The 24747-nt window shown below is 35.6% G+C and overlaps 1 protein-coding gene across 2 annotated transcripts in view; it reads right to left on the reverse strand.

The window, feature by feature from the left end:
- hydin (HYDIN axonemal central pair apparatus protein) overlaps positions 1-24747 on the reverse strand; it is a 72703-nt gene that overhangs the window by 22571 nt on the left and 25385 nt on the right. For both annotated transcript variants that reach the window (XM_028027848.1, XM_028027838.1), the window contains exons 21-55: positions 23942-24085; positions 23470-23613; positions 22144-22236; positions 21770-21987; positions 18691-18820; positions 17904-18113; positions 16057-16293; positions 15800-15974; positions 15473-15591; positions 13735-13859; positions 13413-13549; positions 13102-13229; positions 12859-12972; positions 11961-12041; positions 11664-11768; positions 11306-11545; positions 10518-10635; positions 10308-10433; positions 10061-10222; positions 9800-9973; positions 9547-9710; positions 9358-9429; positions 8282-8465; positions 8035-8176; positions 7023-7179; positions 6534-6698; positions 5537-5692; positions 5263-5460; positions 5000-5112; positions 4711-4893; positions 4403-4522; positions 4165-4324; positions 3907-4079; positions 2504-2702; positions 1284-1377 (exon numbers count right to left, since the gene is read on the reverse strand). In XM_028027848.1, coding sequence (XP_027883649.1) covers positions 1284-1377; positions 2504-2702; positions 3907-4079; positions 4165-4324; positions 4403-4522; positions 4711-4893; positions 5000-5112; positions 5263-5460; positions 5537-5692; positions 6534-6698; positions 7023-7179; positions 8035-8176; positions 8282-8465; positions 9358-9429; positions 9547-9710; positions 9800-9973; positions 10061-10222; positions 10308-10433; positions 10518-10635; positions 11306-11545; positions 11664-11768; positions 11961-12041; positions 12859-12972; positions 13102-13229; positions 13413-13549; positions 13735-13859; positions 15473-15591; positions 15800-15974; positions 16057-16293; positions 17904-18113; positions 18691-18820; positions 21770-21987; positions 22144-22236; positions 23470-23613; positions 23942-24085 — 5260 coding nt within the window. The remainder of the gene's footprint in view (positions 1-1283; positions 1378-2503; positions 2703-3906; positions 4080-4164; positions 4325-4402; positions 4523-4710; positions 4894-4999; positions 5113-5262; positions 5461-5536; positions 5693-6533; positions 6699-7022; positions 7180-8034; positions 8177-8281; positions 8466-9357; positions 9430-9546; positions 9711-9799; positions 9974-10060; positions 10223-10307; positions 10434-10517; positions 10636-11305; positions 11546-11663; positions 11769-11960; positions 12042-12858; positions 12973-13101; positions 13230-13412; positions 13550-13734; positions 13860-15472; positions 15592-15799; positions 15975-16056; positions 16294-17903; positions 18114-18690; positions 18821-21769; positions 21988-22143; positions 22237-23469; positions 23614-23941; positions 24086-24747) is intronic.

Genomic DNA, 24747 nt, shown 5'->3' on the forward strand with positions numbered 1-24747 from the left:
AAACTGCTTATCTATCTTTCCTGAAAAAAAAAAAAAAGCTTAGACTATAATTGCTTAATACAGTAGATGTCAGTCCAGACTCTGGATTAATGGAATGAGAAAATGCCCAACTCATCATGGAGCCACATATTGTCATTGACTGAGTAAATTTGATTGTTTTCTAGACAGTCGTCTATTTGTTGAATTGGGATGGAACTAGACCAACATTAATGATTTAAGGACTCAGGGATTATGAGTAATTCCTGTATCCTGGAATTCTCAACAACAAGAAGCTTTATGGTTGAAAATTCAAACTCCTACTTCTGTGGGAGGTAGGAGTTTGTCCTGCAATTGGTGAGTCACCGGTTGAGCAATTCTTAACCCACCTTGCCTGCCGTTGGTGGTCAGAAATGTTGTTGCAATATAGCTGCCTCACTTCTGTCAGACTTCCCCAAGGCAGCTGTAGCTACAATCCAGTAGCCTGCCATCGTCAGCGTATGAATGTGTGAGTGTATGGGAATGACTGATCTTATGTAAAGCATTTTTGAGTTTCCAGAAAAGCGTTATATAGGTCTGATGTCATTTCATAAGTTATTTCGTTATTACATAGTAAACCAACTGGCAACATCCAATAACAGCGATTCTACATTTGTTGTCATGGGGCTTTTATTTCAGTTTTGGCAGAGCGATTTTCAGAGACAAATATGTTATGCAGTTAAAATGTACTAGAACCTTAGGGGTACTTCTGAAAATCAAAGCCACAGTTTGGAGATGGATAAAAGGCAGGCTAGATAATTGTTTTGCCACTCTTTGCAGATGCTGTTTTAAAACTTGGCTTCTGTTTGCCTAATCAATAAGAGTGAGACTGATGGAAGAACGAAAGTAAAGGAAACTGATGGAACAAACTTCCAAAGTGCAGAAATATAAAAGCTTTCCCACAGTGCAATGATAGGTTAAGCATAAATACAGATAGGCTATATTGGAGAATATCATGGAAAAATTAATCAGTATGAGCAGTTTTAAATAATCACAAAATTTTTACTGTGCTTGTTCATATGTTGTGACTGCTATTCACAAAGTGGTAAAAAACAACCAACAAGAAAGAACAAGAAAGTAATTCCAAAAAAAAAAATACATCTTGCTGGCATGACTAGCAAAATATTTATTTCTGAAAATTTAGTTTTATTCAGCAATTTTTAAGGTAAACATTAAATGGGATGTTAATGTTTACCTTAAATTTCACTAAATAGTTGCCAGTCTTTTGAGTTACACTGATAATATGTTTAGGGTTTTATAGTTTGTACCTGGTTCGATCTTCAGATCTACATCATAGGCTTCAGCATGAATTGTTAAGTTTTCAGTGTGCAGAATTCCAATAATTTTCTCCACATCGTACACCTAAAATAAAATGCACCAAATATGAGCAAAATCACATATTTTCATAATGCACATAAAACTGGAATAAACAACAATTTCAATAGCTTTTTAAAAACAGGAATTGAGTGTGCATGTCTTATTTTATTGTGTATTTTTCAACTATACAAGGAATAAAAAATATACATGTTTAAATGTATAACAGAAGTTATTATAAAATTTATAGAAGTTATATTATTTGACTGGCCAGACCAGGGTTGGTCAGTTTTGTGGGTAATGTCTCTCACCTTCTAGGTCTTTTTCAGACTCATACAGTTGAAACCAGATATTTACATACACTGAATAAAAAGATGTGCACATGGTTTGTTTGTTTTTTCCTCACTGTCAGAAGTAAAATTAGACCAGACTTCTCCTGTAGTTAGTTAGAATTAAATAAAATTATTTAAATTTTCAGTCAGATGAAAAATCTGTTTGATCTGACTGAAATTCAGACAGTGAGCAAAAAGGTGTATGTGTATTTTTATTTGGTGTACGTAAACTTCTGGTTTTAACTGTACATGAATTCATGTGACTCTACAGGTCTGGCCATTGCCAAGCCTCTGTGTGGCTGATGAAAATTAACTAATACTTAAACAATTTGGTAAATGACAGTTAACTTATGATGTAACAAGGGGAACAGGTGGGTAGGACAGTTTGACAAGGCAGAGTAGGTTTCTGGAATGACCCCAACAACAACACTGCTAAAAATCTTTGGTCAATGAAAAGTCAGATTCACCTCAGGAAATCAATTGGTTTCTATTTAATCTACTAACTACACTGCAGTTCGAAGACAGCTGCTAGTGGGCATTTGGCCTAATACTAGTGGTGACATTTGAGTCGGTTTTTATAAATTTCGTCCTATTTCTATTAGAGAAGATAAACTTGTGCACTTAATTCCTGTTTTCAATTTTGTTGTAGATGCATTTTACATAATCATTTGATGTGGTGAAAAAGATTAATTTATAGAAATGATCAAAGTCCAAACGGGATATTGATAGTCATGCTCCTGAGGTGTATGAAGATTTATGAGCACAGATGGTGGTTAGATTGTGACTATGCAGTACTATAGATCAACATAGTGAGGTACCTCCAGCTGCAATTTCAACTTTACCTCAAGACGCAAGATTTTCTTAACAAGTACTGGCTTCTTGGCCTTGAAATGCACACAGAGAGGGAAACAGGAGTTTGGCTGGATGATTCCTTGATCTTGTGGCACTACAAACTCGTCACCCAAGGTGTCCACGCCCTGAAGCATCCAAGATAGTGGCAAAACAGTCTTGTTAACCATCATGATGCCACGGCTGTCTCTCCTGTAGAAAAAAGACACACAAAAAAAAGCGTGATGAAAAAAAACGCAATGTTCAGACTATGCAGCTGGAGTTTGTGACTTCATCACAGTGACAATTTGTTTTCAAATGGTCATACTGCAGTTAATTTGGATAATTAATTTAAACTGCTAACCCTCAACAGAAAAAAGTTGTCTTTATAGATTAGCTATAAAATTATTGGGAGATGTTTTTTGTATCCATCCCCTTACACTTATTTTTAAAACCAACTGGCTGACACTCTGAGATGGGTCAGCCACTTTAAAGTGAAAATTTATGTACCTGCTTATTTTTACATTAAATGTTTTTATGTAATTGTCAAAATCTCAAATAAATCTATTTTTCACGTGTTTGTTTCTGTATTTTTTCTTCTGTGAAAAGCAAAAAGTTTGGTGATCATGATTGATTTGTAAAAGCTAATAAAAGATAAAAATATTCAAGCAGGATAATACTTTTTATAGGTGCTGTATTCCTGGAGTTTCTCATGGAAGTAAGAAAGACATAAATCACATAAGGGACAATAGCAAGGTTCAATTAGATCAAAACAGAAACTCCAGTCTGTTTGCAAAATGCTAGATGTGGCAGAAAGCTGACACTCCACCCTCAACACACCATTCCCACAGTGTAACTCATTGCTGGTATTATGTTGTTGGGATGCCTTTTTTCAGAGGGAACTTGACTGGCAGCATATATTTTGGTTAAAGTTTCATCTAAACTTTGTTGACAAACGGTGGCTGGATACAAATTCTCACCAGACTTATTGATTTACATTGGTTACATTTTTAATAACGAATATATTGCAATTATGCACAGCTTTATGTTGGTTGCATACTTTTGCAAGGCAATCTATGTGTTCAAACATCAAAATGTTTTGAATAAAGGGTGTAGTACAAGGTTGTAGAGAAAGTGAGTACCGTAATATAAACCAACTAACTGTGTTCATGTGTGTTATGAATTTATTTTTAATATATATTTTTGTGTTAAGAACTGCTCCTAGACCAGAGGTAAAATCTGGTGTACTGCACCTTTTTTCAATGAGATTATTTTTCCAACACATTTTAAACAAATTAAAACTTAGGTCAATGTAAAAAAGATCATTCTGAAGACCTCTTTAAAATACATCAGAATATATTGTTTTTTGAAGGGAAAGCATAAAGAGGCAGGCAGAGGTTTGTGTTTCTTTACGTACTTGTGCAGCAGAACCTTGCCGAAGTTTAAATGGGTGCTGTCCAGCTCGACTTCTGGTCGGATGCCCCAGCAAGAGATCTGGATGATCACAGGCTCAGGATTGTCCTTGATATTACAAATTAAGCTGTCTTTTATCTGTCCTTGTTTTGTTGGATAGGCATAGACTGTCAGCACCTGATGAAGAGAATATTTACATATACATGTGTTTTTGTTGCATCATCTAATGTACTCAACTAAGATCATTTTCATTGAGAAGTACTTCTTTCTGTCCTGGTGAGAGAGTCATTGTAGGGGGATCTAGCAGATATGTTGTGCCCTGAGTGTCTTGTTGGAAACTGAACGTGACCTCTGCCTCCATACCAGAGTCGTTACAAATTTCTAGCCTCTCAGAGTTTTCTGGATATGTGTTTTTCTTATACCTGGAGACAAACATGGAAATCTGACATAAAAAATATATCAGCTGAAACAACCCTATTTAAAACTTTCCAGTCTCTCACCTGTCTCTAGTTTTGCTGCAAAGTAAAGGTCCAAACTCAAAGTAACCAGGTTTGATTACATAGGTCTTCTGAAGGCCTTCTTTCTCTTGTGCTACCTTCTTAGATTGAGCAAAAATAGTCCTGTGGAAAGATTAATGATGTACCATTCAAAGTAATTGATTGATTGATTGAAACATTAAAAAGGGATTCCAATTAGCTAATCAACAACAGTTGGAGCAGAGTACAGAGAAGTCAAATTAAATAACTGCATTATTAAGATTGTAAGACCTCAATTTCCCACACAACTTGATTGAATAATGCATACTGACTTGTAGTCTGTGGCGATAGAGGGATAGGTGCAAATTCCTCTGCATGTGAGTTGGTAACGTTTGGTGCTCCCCACTGACTCAAAATTGAAGACCTGTTCAAAAACTCCTAGTGATTCAGAGTAGAACCAGATCTTCAGAAGCACCTCAGAGCCAGCTGGTACAACCCAGCGATATGTGGTCAAACTACACATAAACATGAACATAATTAGACAGCTGAACAACTACTGCTCTGAAATACTTGTAAAGTGTCTGGATCGAAAAAGAGGAACTGCATAAAAGTGTGTTGGACCTCTCTGAATTCTTCAATTTTGTCATCTTGAATTGTTTTCTCAAGGGTGTTTGAGTGTCTCTGCCCTTTTTCTCTTTGGTCTTGTACTCCTTGTGACGTTTAACTGCCCTTTCCTAAGCACACAAAATGTACAATTTCAAATGCCATAACAAACTAGAACGACCAAAATTTAGATAACGGATAACATGAATGTTCCTTCAGTTGGATCTTTATCTTTACTTTTTTTCTTGAAAAGGTTTTGGATACTGGTGAAAAAAAATGACCTGTGGAGTTTTTTTATGCGAGGATTCCTCTAGATCTTTCTTCTCATCATCCTCATCCTGGTCAGAGGGATTCAGGAAGGTGAAACATGTTTGATTAACTTTAAGTTGTTCCCTGTATTTAGGGAAAGCAACAACAGAGAGAGTAGTTGGGGGAACAACCAGGGGGCCATTTGGTCCTAAACCCAAGTCGTTCTCTATCTGTATAGGGTGCAAGAAAGAAACCATTTAGAATATGAAATCAACCTAATTATTGAAAAATATGAAAAATACTTACCTCTTCAAGAGAAGGAAGTACACTGTTTTTAAGCAGTTCAGTGGAACTACAACTCCCATTTGGTGTCACATTTATCACAATGTGAGGGATAACGTCCGGTGCTCTCTGGATAGCCTTAATGGGGCCTTTCTTTGTTCTCTTACTCAAGTGTGAATACTGAGTGAAGATAAATGTGAATGTTGGCTTTAGTTTGTTGTAATCTTCACATTTTTGTTTTTCAAAATTTCTGACAATTTCAGACTCAGCTTTTGAAGAGATCCTTTACTTTTATTGGAACAAATATAATACGAAGGTCCACCCTAAATTTATGCTGAATATTTTTACAGTGGGGGAAAAACAAAACTGAAAGAATAAAATTAGAATATGAAAAAAGAAGGAAGTAAAGTGGGACACAAAGAAGAAAGAAAGAAAATTCAAGAGGTGGAGCTACGAAGGAAACAAGGAAGGAAGAAAAGACAGAGGACAAAAAAGGGAAAGAAATTTTCGAGGAAGCTAAAAAGGACAAAAGGAAGGAAATAAGAATCTATTCAAGGGAGGAAAAAACAGATAAGAAAGGAAGGGATGTGCTGTATGGCACAGGGTAGGAAAGAGGAAGGAAGGAGGAGGAAAGGACACAAAAAAGGAAGGTAAAAAATAAAGAAGCTAAGGAAGTCAAGGAAGGCAAGAAAGGAAACAACCAAAGAACAAAAGAAATTAACAACAAAGAAAGTAAGGATAGACACAAAGAAAAACAGAACATTTGGAAAAGAAAAGAGATGAGAATTACAAGTACTTTGCTAAACGTATGTAGACCTGTGGATAAATAAAAAAATCAAATTACATACGTTTCCAGAAACTGTTTTACTGTTCGTTCAATTTCAAAGTTGAGTCATTTTAAAAGAGTTGAGAACGTTTTAAGAATCCCAATATAATAATGACATGATCAAATCGAAGGATGACAAACAGAAATAGCTTAACTTGTCAGATCCAATTCTATGAAACAAAATGTCATATTTACTCTTTTCTCTGTTATGGATTCATCTGAACCTGGAAGAGTTTCCTCAACATAACGAGAATCCAGGAGGAGGCCTTGGGCCCGGTCCCACTGCTGCAGGATCTGATCCACCATTGCCTGGATCTGATCAAATTTTTCAAACTCACTCTGTCGCTCATCCATAAAACACTGAAAGTGGGAAGATATTAAAAATATTAATCCAGAACACAACAAAAAACTACAGTCCTCAAGGGCCTGTACAGAACATACATTTTTGGTATGTTCCCGGTCAAACATAATTAAATCTAGTGCCTGGTTCCTGAAAATGGCGTCGTTTATCCAATATAAATTTGTAGAATACCAGCCATCAGGAACATCTTTTGCACATTGTTTATGCTGACCAAAAAATGAAATAAAACAAATTCATCTGATGAGGGAGTAACTGTGCCGACTTATTGGAGTTTATATAAATGTTTATTTAGAAAGAATCAGTGAAAATATTCAAACACAGACCTGCTTTAATTCTATTGAGTTTTTCCTCTTCGGAACTTCTACGGTTTCTAACTTTTCATCCTTTTTCTTCTTTTTCCTTTCCTTTTCTTTTGACTTGAGATACTCCTCATGCAGCCTCCTTTCTTCCTCCTCCTTTGCTTTCTGCTCAAAGTCCCTTCTACAATAAAAAAACCCAAAAGGCACTTTATGTTTATACAGCTGAGAACTATATTCAATTTACCGTTAAATTTCAACTCTCAATGTTTGATTTCAAGAGCAAAAATAAGCAGTATATGAAAAACCTGAAGCTCAAACAGTGCAAAATTACAATGCAAGTTGTAGTTTTCACAAGTTTTGACCTTTTTCTTACTTCAATCAAAAAAATTTTAGGTCAATCTACATTTAAATGAAAGTGAGGTTTTGGCTATCTCATGAAAAAAAACAAATCTGTTGGTTCATTAACAATCACTTTCATCTGATAAGTCCATAAAGGGTTTGCGAAATATTTCTTTAGATATACAACAGTTACGAAAGCATTTTCACATCTGTCTTTTCACACACAAATGAACTTGAGCAACACTTCAGTTTTTACCTTGAGAACTCTGTCACTCCAATTCAGAGACAACACTTCAGAAATAATAACGATCTGATCTTTATCAGCTTTTAGGTTTTATTATTATTCACTTCATCTTTTGAATGTTCATTTATGCCAGTTTTAGTAAAGACAAATGAATGTTACAAATGCCCCAGATCTTTAAAAAATTGGGTAATAAGCACTTATGGTTGTTCAAATGTAATAACTTAGACAGAAAATATTATTTTTGCAGTTTGTTTGATTGACACCAAAAACTTGATGAAACCTTTGTGAACAATGTTTCAACAAGGTAGAACCACTTGTTTCTTAGGGTAGAGGAAAATTTGCTTACAAATGTGCATCCTACATTTATGCAGAAGATAAAATACACACCATCTAATAAGTTAAGGAAGTAGAGCTCAAAAAGAAAAAGATTTTATACATGTGTCAAATCATTACCTCTGCTTTTTCTGTCGAAGTGTCTGCAAGTGTCGCTGGGTAATACCCGCCTTATGTTCGTCAGGCAAAGCATCGAACATTTCCTGATCCAACTCCCAGAACCACTTCTCCTCCCTCTCAGCTATCTCTTTCTGCAAGGCTTCTGCAGAAAATGCACAAAAAAAACAAACATGTTCCAACCTTGTAATACAACTTTGGCATACAAATGTACATATCTACACTGTGAGAGACCCGGCAAACAATTTACCCTGAGCTTGTCTCTGTAGTCCTTCACGTTTTGTCAGGGCATCGTAGGTGTCAAATAAGTTGACTACATAGATGTGCTTCCGGTTACAGAATGCCTTGAGCACAGCTTGAAGCGAGCTTTGTAGAGAGTGAGTGTAAATAGATTCCAGGCCACTGATGACCATTCCACGTTGACAATCGTTTGACTGTTAATAAAGAATAATAGGAACATGAGGATTTGCGTATCTTTTTTCAATGATAAGCAAATCCGGTCCAGGTAAAAGATAAATTGTAATATTTTAGCTATAAGATTTGGGGTAAAAGACAAAATACCAGATTGGCATTCTTATTGTATGGTGAATATTGCCTTTGATAGCTACCACCTTGACAGATTCAATTGTGAAATTTTAATGCACTTAATTACCAAAAACAGAACATCCAGAACCATTGTGTGAAAAACTAAGTCCATCCATTCTGCCTGCACAGAAACTTTGTGGTGAAGAAGCACCCATGGGTTTCTCATAGTTGATTGTTATTTATTAATTGAATATCAGAAATGTGAAATCTTCCATGAAAGCAAGATTTATTTCTAAACTAAAAAAAAGTTCTGGAGCCATGTCCTTCGAGCAAATATGAGCAAAGTTGAGATAGATTAAATTTGAGGGCATCAGTCATCTGTAAGCTTAAGACTGGCCTAAACTGGGTCAGCAACTTGACAATGGTTCCAAACACAGCAGGATACAATCAAAAAAATTAAGGTGTAGAAATGCTGCTCTGGAACCCTAAAAGAGCTGTGCAGGAATGTGTCTGCAAATGTCAAAGAAGACAAATAATGTTGCAAAGTATAGGCTAAAACTCCTCCACAACAATACAAGACTGATCAAACAGAAAACTACTGACTACTGATAATTATTGTTTATAAATAGATGAATCATCAGATAGACTTGATTTTAAGGCAACGTCTCCATATGCTGTAACCAGTAACTATCTGTTTCATTGTGCAATCTCGGTTATGTTTTAATTTAAAGTTTGTGTTATCTTAAATATTTAGTGTCTTATTAATAAAATTCTTGGGCATGTTGCTCAATTTTACTGTACCTGAAAACGTTCCATGAGGATTTCACTAATCTGGTTTTCAGATGGGAAAAAACGGAATGGCTGATTCCCTTTCTGAAACAACAAATATATGTCAGCAGATAGACGTTGTATGATTTAATATGTGATTCTACATTATGATGAATAAGGGCTACACAGAGGATTTGAGTAGAAAAACATCACTACATGTACCAAACTGAATTCTCTTGTTGAGATTTCTAACTTGTGATGAGATGAACTGAAATTTCTTTGGTGATGCTTTTCTATATACTCTGGGGGAGCTTCCGCAGTACCAACTGGAGTTAGATGCCGAACTGAGCTTTCAGGATGTGCGGCATGTTTTGTTTGCATCTTCTCTGTGAAAAAATGTGAAAGGTTTTCTTGTTTTTTGGTGAGTTGAATGAAATCTTATTTTTAAACTGCTTAAGTGAAATTTTAGGCTTACCAGCTTCTGCAGCCCTTTTTTGTTCATATTCAGTTAATAGAGTATCATAAAGCTGTCTTACTGATAGGCTTACTGAAGAAGTGCCATTTTGAATTGCATCTGTGAGCACACCATCAATGCTCAAGCACGCTGTTCCATAGTGATTTGCCAGAGCCACTGCCAACTTGTTTTTATCTGACAAACAAGTTAAGATTTAAAGCAAAAAAGTTAGAGTTAAATCAATTTTACTTTGAAAGAGCAGATAAAGATGCACATTTTTACCTGCCAAAGGGGCTCCATATACAATGATGGCAATTCCTCTGTGTTGTACTGTTTGTCCCTCCAGGGAAAGGTCCAGATCCATATAGCGGGCAATTGCTCTGACCACAGGGGTCAACTCTAACTTTCCCTGACTGATTCCCTCTTTGGTCAATTTTGAAAAAACTAAATGTAGACACAATAATAAATTAATAGTGAATAAAACAACCTGTTTTGTTGCGCTCTTTTGTATAGCCTTTCTGCTGCTTACAAAATTTATCTGATTTCAACCTACAGGGGTCCATCTCAACTGGACCATCACTTGGTTTTGATTTCTCCTCATCCTTTAATGTGCCACTTTTCTTTGAATCAGCTTCCTCTATGCCTTCACTCTGCTCTGTAGATAAGCAAAAACAACTATTTTGCTAGCATTAAAACAAAGACTGCAATCTGCTAAAAATTAGTGTTTTAGTAAAGTTACCATAATCTTTTAGCCGAGAACAATATTCATGCAGCTCCACAGGGAGGCCCTCTCCAGGAGTCCTTGGGGGTAGCAGCAGCAAGTTGTTCTCATCATATTCTGGTATAGTCCGCAGGGTCTTAAAGGAAAAAAAGAGGAAAAAAAAAACTATATGAAGAATGATTAAAAAAGGGAACATTGCTTCTGGTTCTGAGTTTTAGTTTGGTTTTACACATTTTACCCAAAATTATTTAGACCCCTAGCAGATTAAGATATAAAATTACTTTTATTCAATCACAAATTTTGTTTTTGACAGGAAATGAGACAAACAAATTCTGAAAAGAGTGATTGCTCTAAATCTAAGCATAAAAATCAAATACACTCAGGGAAGAGGACCTTACTGTTGAAGTCATGCAGTATGATCTGATGAAACTAGAATTGCCTCATTGACAGCTGAAGGAAAAGGGGGAAGCTTTTAAGTGTGTGCCGAGTCTGCCAACCATCAGTTGTGAAGTACTGCAGTGGTGGCCTGTTTTGTGGTTGTTTTTCTACTGGAGGGAGTTATGTATGTCACACAGTAGAACATATTTTTGAAAAGATCTACCAGGAATGAATCAGTCTGGAAAAACCTCAGCAAAGCTGAAAGACCAATCAAGCCTTAGCTAGTTTAACTTTAGAAAGTAAAAACCTTTAGCATCCAATTCTGGTTACGTTAGGTAGATATACAGAGTACAGTACTATAAACCATAAAATTACTTTTCAATATAATACATCAGACATATTGTTTCTAAATCTTTAAACAAAGCTACCTCTTCTTCCTTGAGGTACTGTGTGTCAAACTCAAGGCAGTAAAACTCGATGGGAAAGGAGGAGAGGTTTTTCACTGTGACCTCAGATTTAGATTCTGTGCTAAAGGGAAGACCGGGTCCGAGCTCCAGTACAGATGGGCAGAACTCGAGGAGTGCTTCTTCAGCCTGACCCTTAGCTGTAATGAAGACCTGCTCAATGCTGTCTTCGACATGGACCACCAACCGTCTGCTGTATGAACCCTGGAAAACAAAAACAGTTTTCAAACATTCTTATAATAGTCCTGTTACACTTGTTGCTTAAACAAGAGTGTTGGTTTCATTTGAATAAAAAGGATCCGAAAATTAATATAATCTCTACCCCGTGAATAGGGTTGAACTTGACGTGGATGGTAACATATTCGTCAGGATCCAGCACACCACAGCAGGGAAACACCTGGAATATCTTTGGAGGCTGATGTTGATGCTGCAAGAATATTTACATTTATAAAGAGCTTATCAATGAGAAAAAATATCATGTAACATTTCAAACACTAACCAAACATTTTCAGAAACAACTTTAACATCAAGTCAAAGAGAATTGTCGTAGTTGGTTATTATTAAACAACATTAGTGGAGAAATAATAATAAAAATAAAAAAATAATTAAAACATCACACCTTTTTGAGAGGTTTCATCTCTTCAGTTATCTTCCAATGACATTGTACAGCCTCACAGTTTTTCAGCTGCAGCTTTTGAATCTGACAAAAGACATTTCCAAGCGTGATTAGTTTTGCAAAAAAAAAAATCGAGTGGGAGAGATTTACCTATAACAATTAATCGTCAGTGTTTGACATAAAGCAGAGCACTTGTGCTCAATCATCTGAGGATTATTTTCAGCTGAACATATTGTCATCCAAGGCTCATGTACTTCTGAGGATGTTGACTCTTTGCAACTCTGTCATCCCGATGTTAAACTAAATTACAAGATGGCACGATAGTGAGGCAACATGTAGTTACCTTGTTAGTGCTACGAATTAGAATATGTTTCTTTTGCATTCTTCCAAAAACAAATCATACTGAAATCTATAATTAAGTGTTATACAGTTTATACAGTTATAAAAATATGTTAGCCAGTGCATCCTGGCTATATTTGCGAAGGATTAGATGTTTTTGGAAGTCTGAAATCTTTACCATGCCTCAAAAAGTTTTTATGTTTTGTTTATGTACATATACAAACTTAAGTGTATTTATTTAGATTTTATATGACGGACGTATACATAGTGTTTCAAAACTGTGAAAGGGGAGGTCAATAATACATTACTCAAAAAAGAAATGAAAAAAAAAACTACAAATAGAAATCTGCCGTGTGTGGTGTGTATTTTTCTCATCCCATTTGCTCAGTTACCCCTGGATAAAATCCAGTGCAACTCACTGCAAATGAAATTGATGAAAGTTAGTGGTTGTAATGTGACCAAGTATGAATACTTTGACAAAGCACTGTATGTCATCATACATGTTCCTTTTCAGGATGTCAAAGGTAATCTGGGATCTGTGAAAGAATGTATGTTCTTTTACCTGGCACATGCCACACTGCACTTTGTCAAAAAGTAGCAGATTCATTGAGGTAGTGATCGCTGGAATACTAATGTTTGCACACAACTCCACCTGCACCACTGGGCCATCTGTGAGCTTTAAAACCAACCAAAAACATCATAAGTTAGCAATCCTTCAATGGTTGTCAGAATCAGCAGACAAGTAATATAATAATGTTAAACTTAATCATAATAATTGGGTTTTCTTGAGGATACTTGTGATCACCTGTATTGGCAGAATGACACTTGTCTGCCCCACCTTTCCTTTGGCAGAGAGATGATCAAACGTAATTGTAAAAGTCTGACTTTCACCCCTGGGAAGATTCTTTATGTTTTGAAATTCTGCTGTGAAGCCTGTGAAAGATAATATTAAATCTCACTTGCACCATTATTGATTTTACAATTCTTTCCAAGTTACAATGCTGTTTTGTTAAAAAGAATATGTTTTTCAAGTAGCTATATGATCCAAAAAAAAACAAAAGAAATTATATAAATATAAAGAAAGGAAGGCAGAGATTACAACTGTGCTTGTGTCACCTGTGCCTGTTAGATGTTTGCAGTAGGCATTGAAGGTCACTGGTATTGGCCCATTGTTTAAGATGTTCACTGTCTGATCGAAGATTTTGCCTGGAAACACCAAGCCGAAATCCAGCACATATGGTGGAAGCTTGAACCTGGCAAAAGAAAAAAAAAAGAAACTTACTAAACTTTTACTGACTAATGATTAAAATTTGATTTATATAATAGGCCATAAGAAATCAGACACATAAAACTCTAATTTAACTTGTTTAGAGTAATCAATTTAAGCAAAATTCTAAGTCAAGACCATCTTTAAAACTAGAGTTTTGTTTCAACTTACTTGTGTAAATCCTGCCACTGTGAAACAGAACTTGGTGAGTCACCGAGATCCCACAGCCTGTCAGGCACATGGGCATTATCTTTCACTAGAAGTCTCTCAACCTCCATTTGGATCAACTCTTCACTCTACAGAAAGCAGGTGGAAAAGAAAAAAAGAAAACAGCAGAGCAAGACAAAATGGGAAAAACATATCAGATTACAATTTAGCTGTTTGCCTTTTTTCTGTTTATTATTACTAATTTGTTAAAGCATATGAATGAATAAAAGGAGGAAGTGGCAATTGAGAAACTGAAAATATAGTTATTCTTCCAATAATGTCTTCAGATGTCTGCTAAAACCTGAGATTATGTTTCCAGCCTGCACAATTTTTGTATTTCACTTGTCCATTATTTGTATGTGTTACATCTTCTTGCATGTTTTTCTTCCATCTTTACTTTTACTTGCTAGTTTGCTTTTTCCTGTTTTACATATTTAATGGACAACTGTTTGCCAATGAACTGCATTTAAATGTGGTTTATAAATGTAACATTCCTTCTTATATGCTTGAGGTTAGATTGATCAGACAGGGATAAATTTCCTGAACTTCACTGTGTCCCCTTGTTTTACTATCCATTTAATTTCTTTCACCATTCGTCCTTTCTAAATCAAAACTACCCATTTTTAAATTTATTTTAAAACTTAATAAATTACAATAAATTGTTTGTTTAAAACATCCTTTGGAAGAGGCTAATGTGCTTCTGATAAAAGACCATAACATGTTCTTTATTATAAAATTCTTTTTTGTATAGGGTGAACTATAGACAAAAAATTCTAAAGTTCTTAAGTTCTTTATTATCATAAAATAAACTATCTCACTTTATGATAATAAAGTAAGATTGTGATTTATGACAATAAAGTAAGATTGTTTTAAGACAATACATTTAAACTTTTGAGAAACTGTTTGCATAAAACTATATAAATTATATAGATTTTCCTGAATAAGTAAGCAAGTATTTTTTTTTTTTTTTTTAATTTTAACTTTATTGATTCTCAAGAAAGTATCACTTACAGAAACTTAGGTCTCTACATCACAGGATTACCATTAACATTTGTAATAAGGTAGACATGTAGACCATTGCATAATAACAGACAAAACATAAATGCAACCTCACTTCCTTGAGAAAGATTATAAAGCAAGAAATAAAGAGTGTGGAAGAAGAAACCAAAAAGAGAGAAAAGAATCAAGTCAGAAATGTAAAGAGCAAATCTGAAAAAAAAACAAACAAAAAAAAAACAAAAAAAACAACAACAAAAAAAAACAAAAACAAATGAAAAACATAATATAAAATAATTATGAAGTATGGTTGTCATAGGAGAGTGGATTGTCAAGGGGATTTAATTTAGTTTGGTCTCTAAAAAGTGAAATCAGATCTTTTAAGTTTTACATAGTCTACCCAAATCTGCCACCACTGACCGAATTGTTCAGTCCTGTGATTGAGAGAGGCTGTTATTTTTTCCATTTTATATATGTTAAATGTTATGTCAATCCAGTCGTCTAAAATTGGTTTGTCTTGTGATAACCATTTTCTTGTAATGTTTTTCTTACTTGCTATTAATAAAATAGTCATTAAATATTTATTTCTTTTTGAAGCTTCTTGAGGAATTATGCCAAAATACATAAGCTTGATCTCAAAAGGAATGTTCTGCTTGAAAATGTCTTGTAAGGCATTAAGCAAGTATTTTATATCCATTTTACTGACCAATGGCCCACAATCAGGCTGTTGTTCATCTCCTTCTTCAGGTGTAAGCTCCTGACTGGCACTCTGTGCTTTCACAGCATCATGGGCCTGCTGCACCACATCTCTGTAGCACTGCTCTGCTGCAAGAGAACCACACAATTACTCCAAGTGTCTATTTGGGATAAAATTATCCCAAATGCAGTCAACTGGAAGATTTCAGAACATTTAGATGCTGTGTGAGTGTGTGTGTGTGGGGGGCAGTTGATAATTAACTACTGTCATAATGAGTAATATAATGTATTTCTTTTGGCAGAATCTGTGACCATCTGAGTGAAGGTCTGAACATACACAGGTTTTGTGGCAAATTCAGTTGGATTCTTGGGAACACTCCCACCCCGGTTAGCGTGACCTCCTGCGGCGGTAAGAAAGCCACCTGAAGCAGAAACTGCTTCTTAAACACTTCAGGGATGCCAGGCAGGTAAAGTACACGCAGGTGCTTCTCTGAACCAGCACTAATGTAGCCCTAGCAACACAGAATGTTAAATGATAAACTCAAATCACACCATGAAAAATTCACACAGGAGCTTCTATTATGATTGACTCACCACAGATGGAATAACTATGGGCCACCCAGGTCTGATCTTCAGCCTCTCATGTTGTTCACCACTTCCTTTTAAGTGCTGTGTATCTCTGTTGTCATCATCTGCCTTAATCAGTGCTCCATCTCCTTTATCAACACCTTCGTTCTCCTTTGCATTTGGAAAGTATATGACGCTGAAGTCAAAGTCCACTTTGCCGGTATTGCGAACACACATTTCAACTTCACCGACACTGTGAAAGAGCTGGAAGAAGGAGAAAGGAAATTAAAACATTATAGCTTGAAGACCACATGAATAGAGCCTTGTGACAATGAACACATAAACTGTTCCATCTACTTTTGTGTAGTAAACACAAAATAAAAAATTGCAACCTAGAAAAAAAGTTGTCAAGATGGCTTTTTGTGCTTGAGGGTCATAAAAATAAAGGAACTGAAAGGAATTTAATAAAAATTACAAATACTTCAATATGAATGAGCTGGCCTGTTTCAGGTGAAGTTGCTCAAATAATTCAAATTTCTGATAATAAAACAACATTTGGAGTGTAAAAGAGGAAGAGAATGAAGAATGCTGAACAGACAGGAGGGTTGGGTAAATGTTCTGCTGAATCGGTTTTTCACCTAAATAAAAAAATCAATGTGTCCTTGTTTTGAATATCAATGATAAGTCTCAGTGGCTTGCATACGTAAATAGAAGGTGCAAATGAACAAGACAAATGTGTGGAAAACTGACTGAAGACTGTGGCATTTAAAGTTAACAACTCATCTAGTTTCCCCTATAGAAAATCTGTATAAATATATTAATTGAATTGATGAATATTAACTTATCTTTTATATCAGCAGTTGTTTAGTTTGTAATCCAAACATTCTTCTGCCATTAAAAGAATATGGTGAAATAGTGCGAAAAGTGAAAAAAGACTATGCCAATTCATCACTGAAAGTACTCAAACAAACCTCTGAGGCCTTTACAGAACAGCCATGCTTGGTACGGAGTTTACACTGCTCACAGGTGGACTTGTTGGCAAAGTAGATTACGTATTTATTTAGAGGTATGAAATAGAGGGAGCTGAACTAGTATGCATGCCACAATTTTCACATTTTTTATTTGTAAAAAAGCTGGAAACCTTGCATTTTTTCCTTTAGAGTTGTGTGATATTTATTATTCCACATAAAATCCCAATGGAATATATTAAAGTTTGTGATCGTAAAGTGACAAAACATTCAAAAGTTCAAGTGGTAGGAATACTTTTACAAGGTACTGTTAACAATAATATTACACTGCACGAGTTGAGTAAACTCAAAGAAATCCCACAAATTAGTCTTACACCCTTTAATATGGTCAGCATTACCATCTTATATTGCAGTATGTATCATCTTATCAACATCTCTGAACAGTAAATTGGCTTTGGGCAACTCATAACACATCGATGAGCAAACAGATGCAAAAGAATATAAAAAGCAAAGTATAACTAAATAATGGAAATTACTTGATCCTTCAGGTGTTGCGTTTCAAGTCATAAGATGGTTCATTCTTGATTGACATGCAACAAAACTGAAGTTTAAACTTTAATGAAATGTACAACTCATGAGAGTGCTTCCAAACTTCTCTCTATTCGTGAGGTCAATGTGCAATGGTTAGAAACTTCATGTGATCCCATCACTTCATGTTCACCAGCTGGTTGGACAACCGGTCCAGACCATGTGGGAAACCTCTGTTGTTAATTCATCTCCTAAACTCTGACAGTTTTCAGTATTTATGAGAAACAACTTAAAGTAAATAATTCACTTGTAAAATGTCTAGTGTAAAGCATCATTGCCAGAAAAAAAAAAGAATCTAAACTCCACAATTTTATATACCTGATAGCCGAGGTCAAGATGTGAGGATTGAAGACTGTAAGACATTGCTGAGGCTTCTCCTCTGACTTGGACTTCATATGTTGGTCCATCTTCAACATAGCATTTAGCCACCACCTCCTTCCTGATGTTCTCATGACCAAAGAAAGAGAAAGTGACACGCTGCTCATCTTGAGGCTGCAATACGCCACACATTGGTAAGATGTCAAAAACCTATGTAAAAAAAATAGAACAGTAGATCATCAGTGGGAGATACAAGGCTTCACCATAAATGAGCTGAGGTAATGTTTAGAGTTGCATTAACATGAATTCTGGCTCATTCACACAGCCTATGAGTCAGTATGACCACACACATCTGGCATTAAAATTGAAGTTATTGAGACACATTTTGATATTTGATCACTAGTCATCAGCTCTCATATTTAATAAGAAATAAATGGGCCAGATGAGTATTATAACCACTATCTTTCTAAATATAAGCCTCAGGACGCTAAATAAACTATGGTCACATGAAATGTAGCTAAACTCTTTAGCACTGTAAATGGTAATGCAACTGAAGCATCATATCACATTTTTTCAGTTATAAATTGCTCTAAAAATAAAAGTCCTACAATTGGCAGTATAATTATCTGCTCTCTGACAAACGAGGCAATTCTCTACTTTGAGGCTTATTCCAGTGTACAGGTGTGGATGATGAACATTTTTCAACTTCACAGCAGAAATGACAGAGGAAAAGTTGTTAATAGCCTTTTAAAAATCCATGATTGTCTACAAGTCCACATTTGCCTACCTCCTCCACATTCACAGGACGTAGTGTGCTGCTCTGGTCATCTGCTTCAGGACTGAGGCACACAGGCAATGGAGAAACCTCAGTCTCACTCTCTCGATGGTTAATTGATGCTTTTGCCGTTTCTGTTTTTCTGTGAGGGGAGAAGGATTTTAAAATACCCATTTAGCAAAATAATTTTTCTGCTTAGTAAACTGGAAATTCAACATTTGAAGAAAATTTTGAACAATCTTTTTTTCCTTCCATTCAGAGATAATGCAATACTCAAGTAGAAGAGAAAACGGTAAGCTCTCACATCCCAAAGAACTCAGACTCATTTTCTTTTAGTACTCTCGTCTCTTGTTCCCTGTGGGATCACGCTGGATGCATCCATCAAGTTAATTAAACAGAGTGTTCTATAATTAAGAGGAATTTTAATAGGCAAGAAGAAGGAAACAGGTCAGGATAGATTGCAATGAAGTGCTGAATAAACATGGATGAGAATGAAAGAGATGCAGCAATTGAGGTCTTCTTAAAGCTCGCCAGGAAAAACTATATATCAAATCACTAAAGAGTGGCTACATTACTGCGGTTAAAAGTGTTGTGTGTGTGTGTGTGTCCGTGCACACAATGTTCTAAGACTGCCAAATACCGTGGCAGTACTGTTGTTTCAGCTCACATAGGGTAAAAAATAATAAGAAGGGCACCAGCAGGGAGCCCTGTGGAATGATCATATTGACGATTGTTGCTTCAGCCTCATTTCTGGCAGTCACATATTAGAGAAAGGTATGTCACATTTTTGCTGGATATAAGTAAAAAAAACAAACATTTGGGACCCTCCATCACATTTACATTGTATCCTACTGCCTCTAAGGGTTGCAAGTCTTTAAATGCATTACTACTGTCAAAGTTTTGCTCTGAAATACCTGGGGAATTGAATATTTGTAATTAAAGCAATCTTGTGAAATTAGTTTTACCCATATCAATGATTGTACAGTTTAATATTTTTATGCAGAAAAAGGTTAGGGTTTTTTTAGTTAGTGACCAGAATTTGTTGATCATTTTCTCATTACAAATCATACCAGTCAAATTCTTGACATCTTGGGCTCTGAGTGCTTTCACAGAATGCTATTGAGATTGTATGACTAAAGGGGCATTGCTTTAAATGCAATGCAGTTCACTTTTTCCATAGAGCTCACCAAAAGACTTAGGACATTTACAAGATTAAGTCTATATGTGGCCACTTATAAGAAAATATTACATTTTTTTCTACTGCTTTTTAATGCAAGTCAAAAACAGAATTAATCTGCAAATTCTGGCAGCAAAACAGTTTACATCAGGGGTCTTACACTCTAGTCCTGAAGGGCCTGTGTTCTGCAACCATTAGCTGCATCTCTGCTTCAACTTGTCTGAGTCAAATAATTAGCAGGACTTTGGAGAACTTCACTTCATACTGAGGAGGCAGTTCAGCCATTTGATTCAGGTGTGTTGGACCAGCAACACATCTAAAATTTGTAGGACCTGGATGGCCCAAAATGTCCTTTATGGACTGGAGATGAAAACCCCTGTTTCCTCTGAACACACTGGCTTTAGCATGGTGCTTCCTTAAGTTACTTGTTTCACTGATTAGGCAGTCTTTGGTTTACACAGTAATCTAATATCTCACACACTAGAAATGGACAAAAAAATATGTGTTCTTGTTCTGTCTTGCTGAAGGTTTTCCAGATAGAACACACTGCAGGATCTACATGTGCTATACTGCATATATATGTTGTTAGGATAAAAGAATTTGCCTCACAGACAATCCCATCTCAGAGGACTGTGGTGTAATTACTGATAGCGATGTAATTAGCTGAACATGGCAAGATAACGTAGGTTTTGTGTGAGAGAAAGAGACTTTACAGAGGTGAAGTCTACATTTAATTAGCATGACGACCTGCGAGGATGGTTTTTAAGAGGGAAAGGATGGAGAAAAAGAAGAGGGATTGGATGAGGTTAAAGTATTAAAGAGATGCAGAGGCAGAGAAGAGAGAGAGGGAGCAGGGGTAAAGAAAAAAAGAGAAATAAGCAATGTAAAGCCCTAAGAGGAGAAGAAAGGGAAAGACAGAAACGAAAGAATACCAATAGATGGAAAAGGTTGAGGCGGAAAAGCTGATTGAGGGTGATAAATCTTGCAGAGCTATTAGTTATTTGGTTCAAGGCCACAAGTAGACTACTACAGTATTCACAGTTTATTCCAGAAGAGCCAAAGCAGAGGCCTGAAAGAGGCACACTGTAAAGTTTATAAAGCACACCATCAGTAAATGTGTCTTCCCCAGAGAATTTATAATGGCTTTGGTTCAATTCAGTTCAGTGGGGTTAAATGTATAGCTCTCTACTGAAGCATCCCAGTGAACAGATTTAATGCATGGAAGAGATCCATTCTGTTTTCAGCCCTGAATCTCATCTTCTCAGTAACTAACTAAAATATTTTCTGACTCCAAAAACAAGTAGATCCTACAGATAAACTTACATTTTACATGTATTTATTGTTATAACAGTTATAACAATTACAAAAGAAAGCTGCAGATGCAGCTAAAAATCCGGAAAAACCTCAATAGTTTGTCACACATGAAAAGGTGTGACTCAGACAGATTTCGTACACAAAGTGAAAACTTCAAGCCTTCGTTTTTCCTGTAATTTTGATGATCGTAGCCTACACATAAAGCAAACCCAAAACTCAATGTCACAGAAAATTACAATATCATGAAAATGTTTGCAACATGTTTCAGCCTACTAGCCAACTGATAACACAAGTCAATGCCAAGTTTTCACAGTTATGGTGCTATGTAATCTTGTTGTTTTAAATGAAAAAGCAAACACTTAAGATATATTGGTCAAATACTGTATCACCCTGAAAGAAAATACACGTTAAAAGCTCTTATTAATATGACAATAATGATGAATGTATGCATGTAAACATTTTAGACTGTACATGGGTATAAACTCTGCAACTCATCACGTATTACCTTTCATGGCTAAACTTATGATAGTAGATAGTTGAAATGTATACAGTACAAAAGAAAACAGAGGCTGTTTTCACTTAAAACATTCACCCTCATACCTCAAAGGGCGTTTTTGGTACTCCATAAAAACCCAGTTGTAGCACACTGGCAGCTGAAAGCAGTTGGTCATTGTTATCATTTTCTTTATCTCTGAGCAGTTTTGCAAGCAACCAAAATCCACAATGGATGAAGAAAACTGAAGGTTCGGAAAGTGGACCTCAGCATGCAACTTCACACACACTTGTTGTGGGAGTTCCAAGTAATTTATTGTAAGCGTCTGTGAGGCGAAGAAGGAAAATATTCAGTTATTTCAGTATTATCAATGTTGTTTCCATATTTAAATATTTAAATGTGACAAAAAAGTAAAAAACAAAACTCACATTCTCATTCTTAAAGTTGTTTTACTTCGAAGCATTACCAACATCAGACTTACCTCATTCACAATACGGTGCATTAAGTCGTTACAGAAAGATGGATCAAAGCAAACCCAGAACTCAAATTGACCCTGGTCCTCTAAAACCAAATGCTGGAAAAATAGAGACCACTTATTTTAATTCAAAAAAACAAAGGTATAAAACACAACATGCAGTAAGTTTTATGGCTGACGGGTTTCGTCAAAAACCGATTGAAAAATATTAAGCTTTTCAGTTGTTCCTCACAACTAAAAAGCAACAAGTACTACCAACATACTTATACAAGAGTTTCATACGATTTTATCTTAACTCCTGGTTATTTTTGATGAATCATAGCACAGTAAAATAATAAAATTCTCAGCACTTAAGGAAAAGTTACATGTAATCTTTTTGATTTTCCCAAGACTACATGCTACACTGTTTCCATTGACTGTGGTTCCAAATCTGGTGAATCTTTATTTTTATGACCACTGACCAACCCAAAATAACTTAACTTCCTGTCTTTATATTACACTCATTGATTTATCTCATAATTTTTTTCTCTGAGTAAGTTAAAACTATGGGAAGATTACTGACAATCACTTTAAAACATCATTTTACAAGGCAGGTAATTTTTGGGTATGAATTAAAAGAAAATCTGTACTGTGTATCTCATGACACTTGGCATTTTATACCTGAAAAGTTAAGTATAAAGACTAAAACTGCAAAAGGACAAAATGGAAAAAATGCAAAACAATCAGCACTCATCAATGACAGATTGAACAAAAAAATGAAAACCACCCACATTTTACTTGCTGCAGATGCACGCAAGTAAAATGTCCTTATAGAAAGTGTCGGTGTTTGAATTACAGCACTTTAAAAAATATCATCACTCATCATGCTTCATCGCCAGTTAATCAAAGGTTAAAAAAGGGCTCCATCAAAAAAATGAATGAATCAGATTAAGATTAGGAAACTTTGTTTACAGTTTTAAAACCTTCATTTTCTTCCAAACAAGCAACATCTGTTAAGAAACTTTAATGGTCAATTTTGATTTAATGAAATTGGATAATTCTGAATGAATTGTATTTGTTATCGGTTTCAGTCAGTTAACACATACATCCATGTCTACTACCACAGATCAAACACACAGCTAAAGAGATTTTAAATAAATCTATGTAAAAATATTTTCTGGTGGTAAATAAATCTGAAGCTAATTAGGCAACAAAAGACTCCCCTTTGCAACAGGATGTGAATTGAATTAAATGAGTAAATATGAGAATAGTAGTAAAATTTCAGTGGACAGTGACACCAAATCAGCGGAGCTCCTCTTTCCTAAACCAGGAATGGAAGTAGCCAAAACAAACCTTGGCTGTAGTTGAGCTGTGCTCTCCTGGAGTCTCACACAGAAAGAAGTGCTTTGGAAGAATGAGTTCCATGGACAGAGGCAAAGAGGACACATTTTGAAAGACCAGCTTCTCATATACAGGCAACAGGGTCTTCCCCTTGACCTTTAAAAAAGACATATACAGAGTTGTAAAAAAAAAAAGTACTCACAATACTTCTGATTTTATTTTTTTGTAACACTCCCACACTGTTTCATCAAACAGTGTTTTGATAACACAAAGATAATCCAAGTAAATAAAAAATGCAGTGATCAAATAATGACTTTACTTAGAAAAAGCTATTAAAGCCAACCTGCCCTTCATGAAAAAGCGCTCACCTTTTGTTAAATCATGTTTAACTTTGATTAGACTTTTTTTCCTTTTAAATCAAGTTTGATTTCACAAGCAACACTCATAAAACCAGAATGTTAGGTTGTCGATGATTAAAACTAACCTTTTTTACGCAAAAGTTCAGTTGCTCTGAGGAAATATTAAGCACTGGAGCAACAAAACGACACATTGCTTCCACAGACATGATGGTTTGCTGACAGCCATGGCCACCAATGATGCTGTCGCACACCAGACGCTCATGAAAATTCTGGAAAAATAAAGAAAAACATAGTTTATACATGTACAGTGCCTTAAAAAGTAGTCATACCGCTTTCAGTTTTCTACATTTTGTCATATTACAATAGGACCATATGGAAGATGGCCCTTAGCTCAGTTGAAATCAAGAATCAACTTGTTGGGACTCCACACACCAAATATTGTAGGAGTCAAGGGGCTACAGTAAATGCACATATCCTTGAACACTCTGTCCCCACTGTGAAACAATGGGGACAGAGTGTTCCCCACAGTGGGGACAGAGCATTAGGCTGCAGGGATGCTTATCTTCAGCAAGAACAAGTAAACATTTCAGGCTTAGAGGGAAGAGGGACAGATCTAAATACAAGGAAAAATCAGAAGCAATCCAGTTGTAGGCTGCAAAGGCTTGAGAGTAACGTGGAGATTATTTTACCACATGAACAGCAGCCCTAAAATGTTTCACTGTAATTTCAGAAATTGCTGGGTCTACGAAATATTGGCTAAGGAGTTTAAATAGAAATGGTCCCTACTCTACTGCTGCTTTTGGCAAAGAAATTTAAAAGCCCAAAAGTCATGTGAATTTGTGTGCCAACACATAAAATCCAAATAAAATACATTGAGGTTTCATTGTAATGTAACAGAAAATGAAAAATCTAAGAGCTAAGAACACAATGC

Source organism: Xiphophorus couchianus, chromosome 2 (assembly GCF_001444195.1).
Source record: "Xiphophorus couchianus chromosome 2, X_couchianus-1.0, whole genome shotgun sequence".
NCBI classification, from domain to species: Eukaryota; Metazoa; Chordata; class Actinopteri; order Cyprinodontiformes; family Poeciliidae; genus Xiphophorus; species Xiphophorus couchianus.